The sequence below is a fragment of the Rhinolophus hipposideros genome, assembly GCF_964194185.1.
Source record: "Rhinolophus hipposideros genome assembly, chromosome: 5".
NCBI classification, from domain to species: Eukaryota; Metazoa; Chordata; class Mammalia; order Chiroptera; family Rhinolophidae; genus Rhinolophus; species Rhinolophus hipposideros.
Window position 1 is genome coordinate 67,285,538 of NC_138051.1, and position 12,168 is coordinate 67,297,705.

At 43.8% G+C, this 12,168-nt stretch overlaps 1 protein-coding gene across 5 annotated transcripts in view; it reads left to right on the forward strand.

The window, feature by feature from the left end:
- The window catches only part of DAAM1 (dishevelled associated activator of morphogenesis 1), a 162,313-nt gene that overhangs the window by 138,155 nt on the left and 11,990 nt on the right, over positions 1–12,168 (forward strand). For all 5 annotated transcript variants that reach the window (XM_081047326.1, XM_081047328.1, XM_081047325.1 and 2 more), the window contains 4 exons: positions 1,173–1,257; positions 5,961–6,067; positions 7,787–7,875; positions 8,716–8,884. In XM_081047326.1, coding sequence (XP_080903452.1) covers positions 1,173–1,257; positions 5,961–6,067; positions 7,787–7,875; positions 8,716–8,884 — 450 coding nt within the window. The remainder of the gene's footprint in view (positions 1–1,172; positions 1,258–5,960; positions 6,068–7,786; positions 7,876–8,715; positions 8,885–12,168) is intronic.

Below are 12,168 nucleotides of genomic sequence, written 5' to 3' on the forward strand. Positions count from 1 at the left end.
TACTGACCAGAAAGTGTTAGAACCGGGTCTGGGGCCCAGCCTTCAGATATCTCCTCTCGTGTGAAGGTTGTACGTCTTGCTCTACACTTGTGTGTTACGTCTTTATCTTCAGTCCTAAATGTGATTCTTCTTGGAGATCACAGACTAGAACAGCTCAAATAATGTGACTATGCCACATTAGCGGTAGCTTGTAAGGAAGTAACATTTTTAAACTAAGTCTGGGTCTAATGCTTACAAATAGGACAAAAGAATGACTCTATTGTTACAACTAATAATCTGATTAAGACTTTTTGCCCTGATTAAGACTATTTATTGGTTGTGTCTACTGAAAACACATCTTTACAAGTATGTTTTAATGTCCTGACACTTGACAGTCAACATTTTGCGGTCCTGACATAATCAAGCCATAATCCTTAATTAAATTAGTAAATCATATAAATTTATGGTAGAAAACAGACGTGTTTTTGCATAAATCCTTCCCTATGAGATACTAATTAGATAAGCAATATTTTTATAAAGAATTTGGGAGTAGCAGTCAAGAATCTTGGGCTTGTCTTAGACTCTGCCACTTTCTACATGTTTGGCTTGGGCAAATCACTTAGCCATTCCGAGCCTCGGTTTCTTTCTCTATTAAAATAAAAAATGACCATCACAGTATTTTGAAGTTCCGATAAAATAACATGTGGAAAGTCCTCAACTATGAATTGCTTGTAAATTTTATTTTGTATATTAACTATTGCTCAATTTTTTAACAGTAAATTAGATTCTAACCTTAAAATCCGTTTTTCATACGACAGCAAACTTTTAAACACTTCTGATATATAATAAAATTAAGAATTTAGCTCTTTCACTGGCAATTCATGGATAGATTTGTACGACTGTTGTCCCCATTGCTCATCTTCCAATCCTTTGCTTAAGGAAACTAAATGATAAAACACGACAGCTTTGTTCTCTGTGTCAGCAGCGCATTACAAAGCCCTGAAAGAATGTTAAAGCAGTTTCAAAATACTACTTTTTGGTGCAGTATTGTCAGGCAATAGCTTTTACTGGGAGATTTTGAGCAAAACAGTACTTGAAAATCAGCAGCTGGAGTAGCAAAATGAATTCTCTTACATTAAATTTTGATCTCAAGCCCATACTGTTAACAACAAAATGAAATATTCTTTCTCCAGGTTGAAATTATCCAATGATGAAATCAAACGGGCAATTCTAACAATGGACGAGCAAGAAGACCTGCCCAAGGATATGTTGGAACAGGTGAGCTGTCAGATGGCTCTCAGAGCACAAGTGACAAGTGACTTTCAGCGGGGAGGGAGACGTTGAGAAAACCCGGTTGTTGCTGGTAGATGATTTCCTCATGTCTGAAATGCAGAGGTTGTGCCAAGGTTCCACGTGACTGTTAGGAGACTTTATGACTATATTCTCTGATTGTCCCTCAACATGCTGGGTGAGAAGGAAGGTGACAAGTTTGTCAAATGCCTGCGAGCCACAATGCCAGCTCTGTCCCTCATACTGCAATTAAGTTATTCTGCCTCAGTAGGTCATATGTATCTACTGGCTTTAGTGGCCAAGGTGTTTCATAGGAATATCAAGACTCACTTAGCACCATGAGATCACACCCCGTACCACGTAAACTGATTCATTGCTAAATCCTTAATACAATCGTGTCCTGGTCGCAGTTCGCCACTCCCACAACAGAAGCCACTCTTAAATCCTTAGCATTGTCATCAACATCGAAATGCTCGTATGTGTCATAAGGTGGGGTGCCAATTTCTCGGGGCTAAGTCTTGTCTCTAACTTGTGTGTCACTCCTCTTGTGTTGTAAATGGCAGCACATTCACATGCTGGGCTAGCAGGTTTGGATGGATTTACACGTAATCAGCACACTTCCTTGTCCACGGTGTTCGGAGAGCATTTGTATTATCCGTGGCGGGCAGCAAGTTGAATATGGTGACATAGCCTCTCTCTCTTCGTGCAGTATTTCTATAACATGCTCTGTGTAACCGCCCAACTGTGTTATGTGATGTTCAGCAGCTTTGCTCAGTTGTCCCCCAAATGACAGCGTTGTTGACTCGCCTCTAGGGATTATCACCTGCCCCTTGGTCAGGACCTAAATTCTCCTTTGTTTTGTGGAGATAGTCTCGGAATGCCCTAAGACTGCTCTGTCTGCTTGTCACATCGTCCTTGGGACAGTCATATTTTGAGTGATTTCGGACATGTGGGCCACGTTACTTATAGCCAGGTCCACTTAAGGTTGACAGTGGACATGAGCAATCATGATTCCAGGTTGAACTTGAGGCCTCATCTGTAGGTGCGCTCAGCTTCCGAGAGCAGAGGAAAAGGATACTTTGCATGGCTGACAGTGACCCTGGGCAGCAAGGCTGCTCCAGGTGTAGTGCCTGTTTGTCTATATGTACATTTTCCATGGTTTTTACTGATGTCCTAAGAGGTCACAGACACAGAGCAGGGAGGAGTGATGTGTGTGGTGTCACCACACCTAAATGGACCTGCCCGCCCTGAAGCCATTGCAGCTGTAATTGTCCTCACGCTAAACCGTGGGAAACCCTCACGCTAGCCGTGGGAAAACTTTCTGTGCTGTCCTTTGAAGGTTTGATTTAGTTGTCAAAATAGTTAATGACTGCATTTCCAAGTCTGTTAGGATGCTCTGTGTATGAATAGTTTAGAAGGAATTCCTAAACCTAAAATTCGTTTTTAGAGCATTTTACGGCTCCCTCTCTTGCTGTACACCAGTCAAAACAGTCTCTGCCCCGAGCCAGTGCAGCCCAGCTGCCCTCTGCCTCTCCCCGGGCCCCAGGTCGCCCTGCGCTGTGGTTGTCGACATCAGAAGTTGCTCACCCAGAGTGAAGAGCTGAGCAGAAAGCTGCTTTCGTTCTTAGGCTTTCAGTCCCTATCGGCAAGGTCATGTGTTTAAAATTCCACAAGATCTGTTTACTGTGAAATTGCATCCAACAAAATGCCTCCTTGAGGGAAAGGATTTCAAAATCTTGCCAAAAGGACTTACAGTGCAAATAGAATGTACTTCAAATAAATAAAGTAAGCAAACGAGTCTACTGGAGCAGAATCTGGCCAGTTAGGATACTTTTGACCTGGTCTCTCCTGATAATTCTGTGTATCTCATCAGTCATGCGCTTTCTTTTCCTCCTGATTCTACCACCCCTCCTCTTGTTTCCTTTTCCTTCATACAACCCTCTTCCCAGACAAGCACTCAAGCCAGCATCTCTGCTCCTGTTTAAGGTTCTCATGAGCCCCATTCATTCCCTCCTCTTCTGCTGCTTTTAGCTGCTGGGCTCAGAACTCAGGTGAGATCAGTATACTTGTTCTTGGAATGTATACCTTTCTCCTGTTCCCAGGTGTCTGTGTAACTCTTCTTTCCTCTTCACACGCAGTTGTTACCCAGCTCTGCTCTGAGAACTGAGCCTTAGCAGGCTCCTCTCACTGTGCCCTTGCACGTAATGAAAGAGAGCATGGTGATTGTGTTATCTCGGACAGGGGCCTGTGGGCTTTGCCTGACTAGTTGGGGGCGATACCTGAGACTGGAACTGAATATCCTTGCCAGGAGGTAAAAATCCAAACTAAGGGGAACGAACAAGCCTCTGTCTCTCTCTCTTCCTCCTTCCTTCCCCTTGCCTACTACCTTTCCTTCTTGCACTGAGGAAGAATGAGAAGATTCTTGTCCAGTACAGTGGCACTATTTGAATGTAGGAACATAAGTGACTACTAGAAGCTAAAAGGCCACCAGACCTATGAACTCCCTGACACCTACTGTCATCTCTCCCCGGCTTCTACTCCATCAGGAAAGAGGAGTATCGTTGGCCCATCCCTTCCTTCTGCTCAGGGACCCAGCGTGGTGGGAGGACTCTGCCCCTCCCTTCTAGATCTTTCACTTCTTCCTCTTGACACGTAACTTATTTAAATCTCAGCGTTTCACACAGGCACACACACGCATGCGCTCACACACTCGTACCCATATAGCTGCTGTTCTCTCTCTTTTTTGATGCAGCCAAAGTTCTTGAAAGCTTGTCCCCACTTGCCTCCTCTTCTCTCTTCTTCAACTCGTAGGAGTCTGTCTTCCTCACCTTCCTAAAGCTGTTCTCACTAAGGACGCAAACATTCCTTATTGCTGAAGCCGGGGGCACTTTGCAGTCCTTATCTTCCTTGATTTCTTGGTGGTGTGCGACACGAATGGCCACTTGCTCCCTGATGAAATGCCTTCTGTTAGCCCTGTGATTTCACAGAGGCCCCTCCATTGCCTCCTTTGAAGGTTCCTCTTCTCCTTGTCTTCATCCTTTAAGTGCTGACTATTCTCAAACCCTGCTTTTTTTTCTCTTGATGGCTCCAGGCACCTCACTCCCATCCATGCATGTTCTAACCAGCACCAATGCTTTGTCGTCCCATTTGTCCAGCAGCCTACTGCTATTTCCTACTTGGTTCTCTTGCCAGTAGTTTAACCACTAAACTCACGTTCTCCCCACCTACCCTCAGCCAACCTCTTCTTCCTGGGTTCCTTGTTATATCCTGCGTACATTTTTCGCCTAAGCAAGAAGCCTGGGCCTCATCCTTTCGACCCTCATCTCCTATAATTCATCCACCCAAAAGCCAGTCCAATTCCATTCAAATCCCCTAACTAGCTCTAGAATCTCTCCACTACCCAATGCGGGCCACCATCATTTTTCACCTGGATTACTGCATCAACCGTCTACTCACAACCTCCTAATACTTTCCATCCCTCCTAGTTCTTTCTCCGTTCTGCAAGCACAGCAGTCTTTTTAGAATGCAAACTCCTTCCTCTACTTAAGATTTTAAGTTATACCCCAGTGCCCTCAAATAAAGACTGCACTTCTTATAAGGCCTTTGCCTTCACCTTGACCACAGCTGCCCTCTCCCACTGCCATTACAGCTGCTGTTCCACTCGCATAAATGCTGTGCTACCCATTCCAGACCTCGGCACATAACATACATGCTGCCTGGAATACACTTCCAACCACACCACTAGCCTCCTTCCTTGGAGTCCCAATTCTTTCACTGCCAGTGGCACCCAGACTCACTGCCTTTTCTGAGGTCCCTTAGTTAAATCCAACAAACATTTGAAAACCTACTCCATGGACCACCCAATGCCAGCATCAAGTTATGAGGAGGCTCTTGGAGGCTGGAGGGTCAGTGTAACTTCTTTTTTTTTAAATGTCCACAGGCATTTGATCTACAAGATAGCACATAGACCTGTGCATACACAGACGCATATTTGTACCTTTAAAGGAAATCAGACACATACAGAAGTACTTACTCAACTTTAAATATTGTTGCTATTTCTTCCACATTCCATGCTCATTTCTTCCTCCAAACTAAAATGTGGACTTAAAACCTTTAAATCCCACTGCGTTCCTCTCATCCAACTTTACATGGAGCAAAAACATGAGATGGGATTAGATAAGCCAGAGAAATAAGCAAACTGAATGGAAAATACAAGTTAGAATAACTCATTCCAGCCAGCATGATGTAATAGAAAAAAAGCATAGTGCTGGTAGCCAGGAGCCATAGATTCTATTTCTGACGATGACACGCACTTGCCCTGTAATCCTGGGCGAGTTGTTTAATCTGTCTAGTCCTCAGCTGTGTTATCTTCTAATGAGAGGGTTTGATCTCCAAGGTCCCTGTGATGATCTCTGCAAAGTGGGTCCTGGTGAAGAACCATCACAATTCTGATTTGAGAAGCAGTATTGAACAAAAAGTTTCAATACTTTTAACTACCATTAACTACTTTTCAAGTAAAAACGGAAAGATTTAATCATTTTCTATTTTATCTTAACAATTACCCGTAAGCAGAGCTTATATAATTTAAACAAAAGTTAAAATTTCACCTTGGGATTAACTGCCAGGGTGAGAAATTACTGCAGAAATTTAAGTTACAAACACCAGTTTTAATAATTATGTGTCCTTTGTAGCTCTTGAAATTTGTTCCTGAGAAAGGTGACATTGACCTATTGGAGGAACATAAACATGAATTGGATCGGATGGCCAAAGCTGATAGATTCCTTTTTGAGATGAGTCGGTGAGTTTAAAAATGCTGAAAAAGTAAAGCTGCCCCTTACGTTTCCTAGGAAGTTAAACTTTTGATTCATGTTCAATGGTTTGGGTCAATTAATCTGGTTTAACTTGAAGCCTGTTTGAATTCCAAAATCTCCTCAAGTCGGAGTCATGTGCAAGTTATTTTGTTTGATTGAGTTCTTTGCCCATGGGTAAGCCAAAGTCAGGGTTTCCTCACTATTACCGCTATTTCTGGGCCTTTGGGGCTCAAATGCTTTGACCTAATCAAGTCATAACTTTGCCTGGTTCCAGCGTCATTCTCACCACTTTGATTTCTTGGGATTGTCTCTCACTCCTCCTAGGACCTCAGCATCCCAAGGTTGTTAAACAGAAAGAAAAAAAAAAAATGGACAGACCGCACGTCAACCTGGAGCCCACGTAACTGAACAGCCAGGGTCTGGATGTCAAATCATGACACATGCAGACATCATTAATCGATCGTTAGCATTCTTCCCACCGAGGCTGGGCAAGCTTTCTCCACCCTTCTCCGGAAGTCCCTGAGGCAGCCACTGGCCCTTAATTGAGTTTGGCATGTGAGCTGAGTCTATTTGCCATCCCAGGCCTAACAAATTGGTTCTGCATTAGAGAAGGACCAGTGGTCCTGAAAGTCTTAGTCAACCCCCCAGGCAGAGCACTTCCCAAGTTCCAAAAGCCAACACGTATAGCCAGGATGAGCACGTCTCTCACTACATGTCTGCCCAATCCAGACTTATTTTTGTGGTTCTGCTGTCTCAACTTGCTCACTGCAATAGGACAAAGGAGGGTTTGGAAATTTTGATAGGTGTGCCCCGCAACTTAATTGTAGACAAACTGGAGGGCCACCTGCAATAGATGCCACTTAGCAGCTGTCCAGATCTTTGCCTCATCTCACTGAATCCTCATATCAGCCTTGCCAGGAAGGCTGTGAGGTAGGGAGACATTCTTTTCATCTAATGGAGGAGTTAAGGTACCTGCTCAAGGCACCTGATAGTAAGAGGAGACCCTGGGCTGCCAACCCAGGTCTGTCTGATTACATGGGATAGTTTGGGAGGAGGGCTGATCCCGAGTCCTACTGGACTGAAATTTCCACCTGAGAGCAGGTTAGGCAGTGATCTCAGGCCAGGGCAGGAATGCCCACCCCCACCCCGACCCCCTCAGCAACACAATGCAGCTCATTTTGGTGGCAGCCACAGAGGCCAGTTTGGCTCCCTGTTCATCTCTAGTGGCTTGTTGCTATCTTCGAAGGCAGAGCTTGCCAGCCCTGAGGGAGCAGATAGGGAGATAACTGTGGAAGAAAGAGGAAGGTTTGGGAATGTGAGTGAGAAGAGGGTGATATGAGGAGAGAAAGCTGGAGATAGTAGTTTCCTCTACAGTTTTGCCAAAGACAAACTTTGTGGAAAGTTAAGAAGCATGGGAGAAGTATAGGAAAGAGCCCTTTATTTGTAGCAGAAGGGAAGAGGGCTTTAGTCAACAGCAGGTAGCTCTCACTTTTAGCAGTTGACTAATCTGATGAGAGCTAAGGACCCTGTTGCAATTCCCCAAATACCCCGGTAGTCAGAGGAAAATGAGCCCTCCAGGCGTGTGTGTGTGTGTGTGTGTGTGTGTGTGTGTGTGGTAGCACTATGAGGTACCTCTGCCGCCATATCCGTTGAGTGAACATAGACGTGTTAAGTGAATGTTCATTAGTCCGTGTTTGCTCTTACAGAATTAATCATTATCAGCAAAGACTGCAGTCACTGTACTTCAAAAAGAAGTTTGCAGAGCGCGTGGCAGAAGTTAAACCTAAAGTAGAAGGTAAAGTCAAGCTGCCCAGATGGGAAACGATATTCATCTTGCCCATATACAAACGTAATCCAAGTGCATATAGTAAACAGGATTCCTTCGGTGATTTTTTTGTTGTTGAAATCTTTTGGACTCTGATGGATAATTACTAAAGGTGGGTGCTTGACTCCCCGGGCTAGACTGGCGTGGGTCTTGGAGATCACAGCGTACCTCCTGGGCTCCTCTGCAGGTTGGGCTTTTGACCACATGGGAGTTGGGGAGGAATTTCTTTGACTGCTACTAGCATTAAACCTGTAATTCACTTTCTTGCCACAGGGCCTTACTAGATGTTTCTAAGTGAAGGTTTGAGGCTGTTACATGGCTTAATTTTGAGGCCAGTACATTTGTAAGTGTTTGCAGTGTATCAAGGCAACTGAAGAGCCCAGCCCCAGAGTGCAGGCTGGAGTCAGGACCCTGCCTGAGCCCCAGTCCTTGATGACGCCTGCAAGTTGTAACATGGAACACATTTTACCAGTTTTTCTATTACTGCAATTGATCGGTAATCCTATTGAGCTGACTCGTCCAGGCAAGAAAGTGTTTGCAAAGGACTGTGGGAAATGCACTTGCTGGTCTGTGTATTCCTACGTGCGTACATTTGATGAGTCAGCCAAGACAAGGGCTGTGAGCAGACAGGACTGTGCAGCTGCCTGTGGGTCTCTTGAACAACCTTAGCTGGCTCTCCCCATCCTCTCACTCTTTGCTTCTAGTTTAGGTGTTTTGAAAGTGCTCCTGGTCATCCAACCCAATCTTATAGACTTATCACTGAAAAGACTTGGTGTTAATACCTGTGTTTTTCTGTGCTTTGTTTTGAAGCAATTCGTTGTGGCTCAGAGGAGGTGTTTAGGAGCGGTGCCCTGAAGCAGTTGCTAGAAGTGGTTTTGGCATTTGGAAATTACATGAATAAAGGCCAAAGAGGCAATGCTTATGGATTCAAGATATCCAGCCTAAACAAGATTGCTGACACAAAATCCAGCATTGACAAGTAAGTACGGGTTCTTCCGACGCTTGGAGGATCCAAGTGCTCAGGTCAGGGCTTAAATGTGCACCCCTCTGGTCCTCCTGCGCCTCCAGCATTCTCACGCCTCTCTTAGCTCTTTCACAGCCATGAGAGTCCTCAAGTTCCCATTGGGCCAATTATCCTTCGTCCATTTTCAGTCCAGGGGATATCATCTAGTCCAAGTTTTTTTGTTTTGGGGGTTTTCTTGGATAAACTTTTTATTTTTGTACGATACACTAAAGACAAGTTCACTAATTATAAATGTACATCTTGATGCATTTTCACAAACTAAACACATCTGTAGAACTGGTGCCCAGATGAAGAAATAGTACCCTGCCAACACTCCAGTAGTCCGCTCATGACCTCTCCCAGTCCCTGGCCCCCACAGAGAGCCGTGTTCCAGGGAAAAGAAAAAATCTGACAGCTGATGATAGAATCCGAAGCTGGTTGGGTTTTTAGGTTATGTTTTCCTATATACATTGAAGCTAGCAGCTGTATGGAAACATTACGATGTGGAAATGTGTTTTGGCTGTTGGTATTCAGCTGCTCATCTCAAGACTCGTTAAAATGTTTCCCAGAGAATGCATTTAGGTGAAGAGATTCTTGTTAGAGACACTGAGGTGGGAAAATGCTCTGATGTCATTGGCAGGCAGGGTCACTGGGTATATTAGCTCGTTTCCCTGAGAGCCTGTTTCTCTAAGGCTCTCACTAACTTCAAAGGAACACGCACAAGTGTTTCTAAGATAAACTTCTCTGTACCCGCATTCTTTTTTTTGAAATCTGGGCTGTTCACCCTAATTATTCCTAACCAGTGAGGCTTTTACTCTATATTTTCTATAGGGTTAGTGAGCCATAGCACTGTGGCCACCCTGAACTAATCCGGTAAGAAATAAGCAGTGTATTAAATGATAGGGCTAAACTTTATTTTTGTATCATGTAGGGATAGGTCACAAAGTTCAGCTGTTATGTTCTATCACTGCCACGTTAGTTTGGATGTGAGCACTTGGTCCTTTTTAGGGAACTTTCACATTCGATTGTCACACAACAGCCTGTGGAGTACACAGGCCAGGTGCTGTGTATCACCTGCTGTCAGATGAAGAAACTGAGGCAGGCTCGAGTGGCTCATTTAGCTTGCCTAAGGTCACAAGCAGGGTATTTGGCCTTACAGTACGGTATTTGACACCTACCAAAAAATGGATCTTATTGGAGGTTGTAATAGATAATTACAACATCTTATTGCATTTCAAGAGTAGCCACCTTTTTATGGAAAAATGTTTCTCTCTCTCTCTCTCTCTCTCTCTCTCTCTCTAAAAATGTTTCTCTCTCTCTCTCTCTCTCTCTCTCTCTCTCTCTCTCTCTCTCTCTCTCTCACACACACACACACACACACACACACACACACAAAACCCTTTTATACCCTTTGTCCTCTCAATTTACTGATAACCTTACACTTACTGTGTGATTATCTGCTTATTGAAGTTACTATAGAATTTAATGCACAAGATTTTTCACAACAAATAAATTAACATTTCTGAATGCTTTCTGAAAGTGTGAAGACACTGGGGCCCCCAAAGTAGCACCAGTGTCTTCACACCTACAGTAGCTGCCACAGTACCTTGCCTATAAGCAGTCACTCATTAAATGCTCAATGGAATCGAATCAAACTGTGTAAGGCGGGGACAGTCCGCAGGAAGGGTGTATTCACTCTGTGTTAAAGGCTTGTTTCTGGTCATGACAAGAGGATAATCAAATGTGCTTGTTTTTCATTCTTCAAGAACTTATATTCAGTCAAATGAGATGTTATTTGGATAGCAAACATGTGGGAGCTCTGATCTGCTTTTAAGCCTTCTTTCATTAAGAAAGGTAGACGTGATTAACTAAATTTAATTTAACTAAATTTAATTTCCCTAAATAACAAAGCATTTCTCTGACATAAGGAAGGAAAACAGCATTGCTCTTTCTTTGATGCTAGTTGGGATTTTGCTCCCTCATGCTTCCCTCACTCAGCAGGTATAGGGGCAGGCACCTAGATTCTGTGAAGGGCAAAACTGAAGTGCAATGATACAGCTGAATATCTGCAAAATAAGTGGCCAGAATGTTTAGCCACTGTTTTACTTTGCCGAGCAATTGTTTTCTAATGACTGAGAGCAAGAAAAATAAGGGACTCTTTTTTTTTTTTTTTTTTTTTTTTTAACATGGGGGCCAGTTGATTCGGAGAAATAGGATTGCCTTGACCCTGAAGCTACAAGGATAATCAGAAATGGTTTTCACTGTTATGGGGGGAAAAATTGTTTGACAACTCTGCTTCACTTTAGCTGGAGGTGGGTGGGACTGTTGTGACTTAGCATTGTGATTTAGCGAACAGCCTGAAAATTATGGAAATGTTTTTAAAGAGTTATATTGTGTTCTCCTGATTATGGTAACTTTCAATAAGTTAGTGGTTTTTGATCCTGGCTGTTAGAACCACTGGGGAGTTTTAAAAAATACCCTTACCTGGCCCCACCTCCTTCCAATTGAATGAATCCAGTTCAGCCGAGGCATCTGGGATCCACGTGATTATAATGTGCAGTAGAGTCGGGGACCATGGGACCAGACTGCCACAGCTTTGCGTAATAGATAGTGTTTATCAGACGCCGGCCTTTTCAGTCCAGGTCAGTCAGGGTTCAGCCCTGTTACCACTGGAGAGGGAGATGCATTATGCAGTTAGGAGCTGAAGTGTTGCTAAAATTAGCAAGTGGATTCTTGGCCGCAAGAATAACATTCATGATGGCACAGTCCTCGCCCACTTGCAGGCCCAGCCCTGAAATAGGGGGCTTTCTAACTTTCTGAGTACCCTTTGTTGCAACAGCAAAACAAATGAGTCAGAGGGGGGAAAAGTTACAGAGTTGAAAGAAATCTTAAATGAGAATTATTAATAATTGTCATCAGTGAGTGGCTGCTCTGTACTTTTGACTTGAAAGTAGCTGTCCTGATTAGTGTATTAAGCATCACTCGCTCCCCACCCTACCCCACCCTGCTTGTTATGCTCTCTCAGGGTGCACCTCTTCATTGGGTGGACACATTGTGAAGCTGTGTCCCCATTGACAATGGTTCAGGTTCATTTCCATCACCCATTGCATTACCCAGATTTTGAAGGATGCTCATTATGGGCCAAAGAAGTCATTGTTATGCCCCGCCCTTCCCTTTTGAAAGATTAATGCTTCCTTTGGACATCCATGTATGTAAATCCCATGTAGGCTCTCCCCTTCTCCTGAGAATCTTTACCTCAC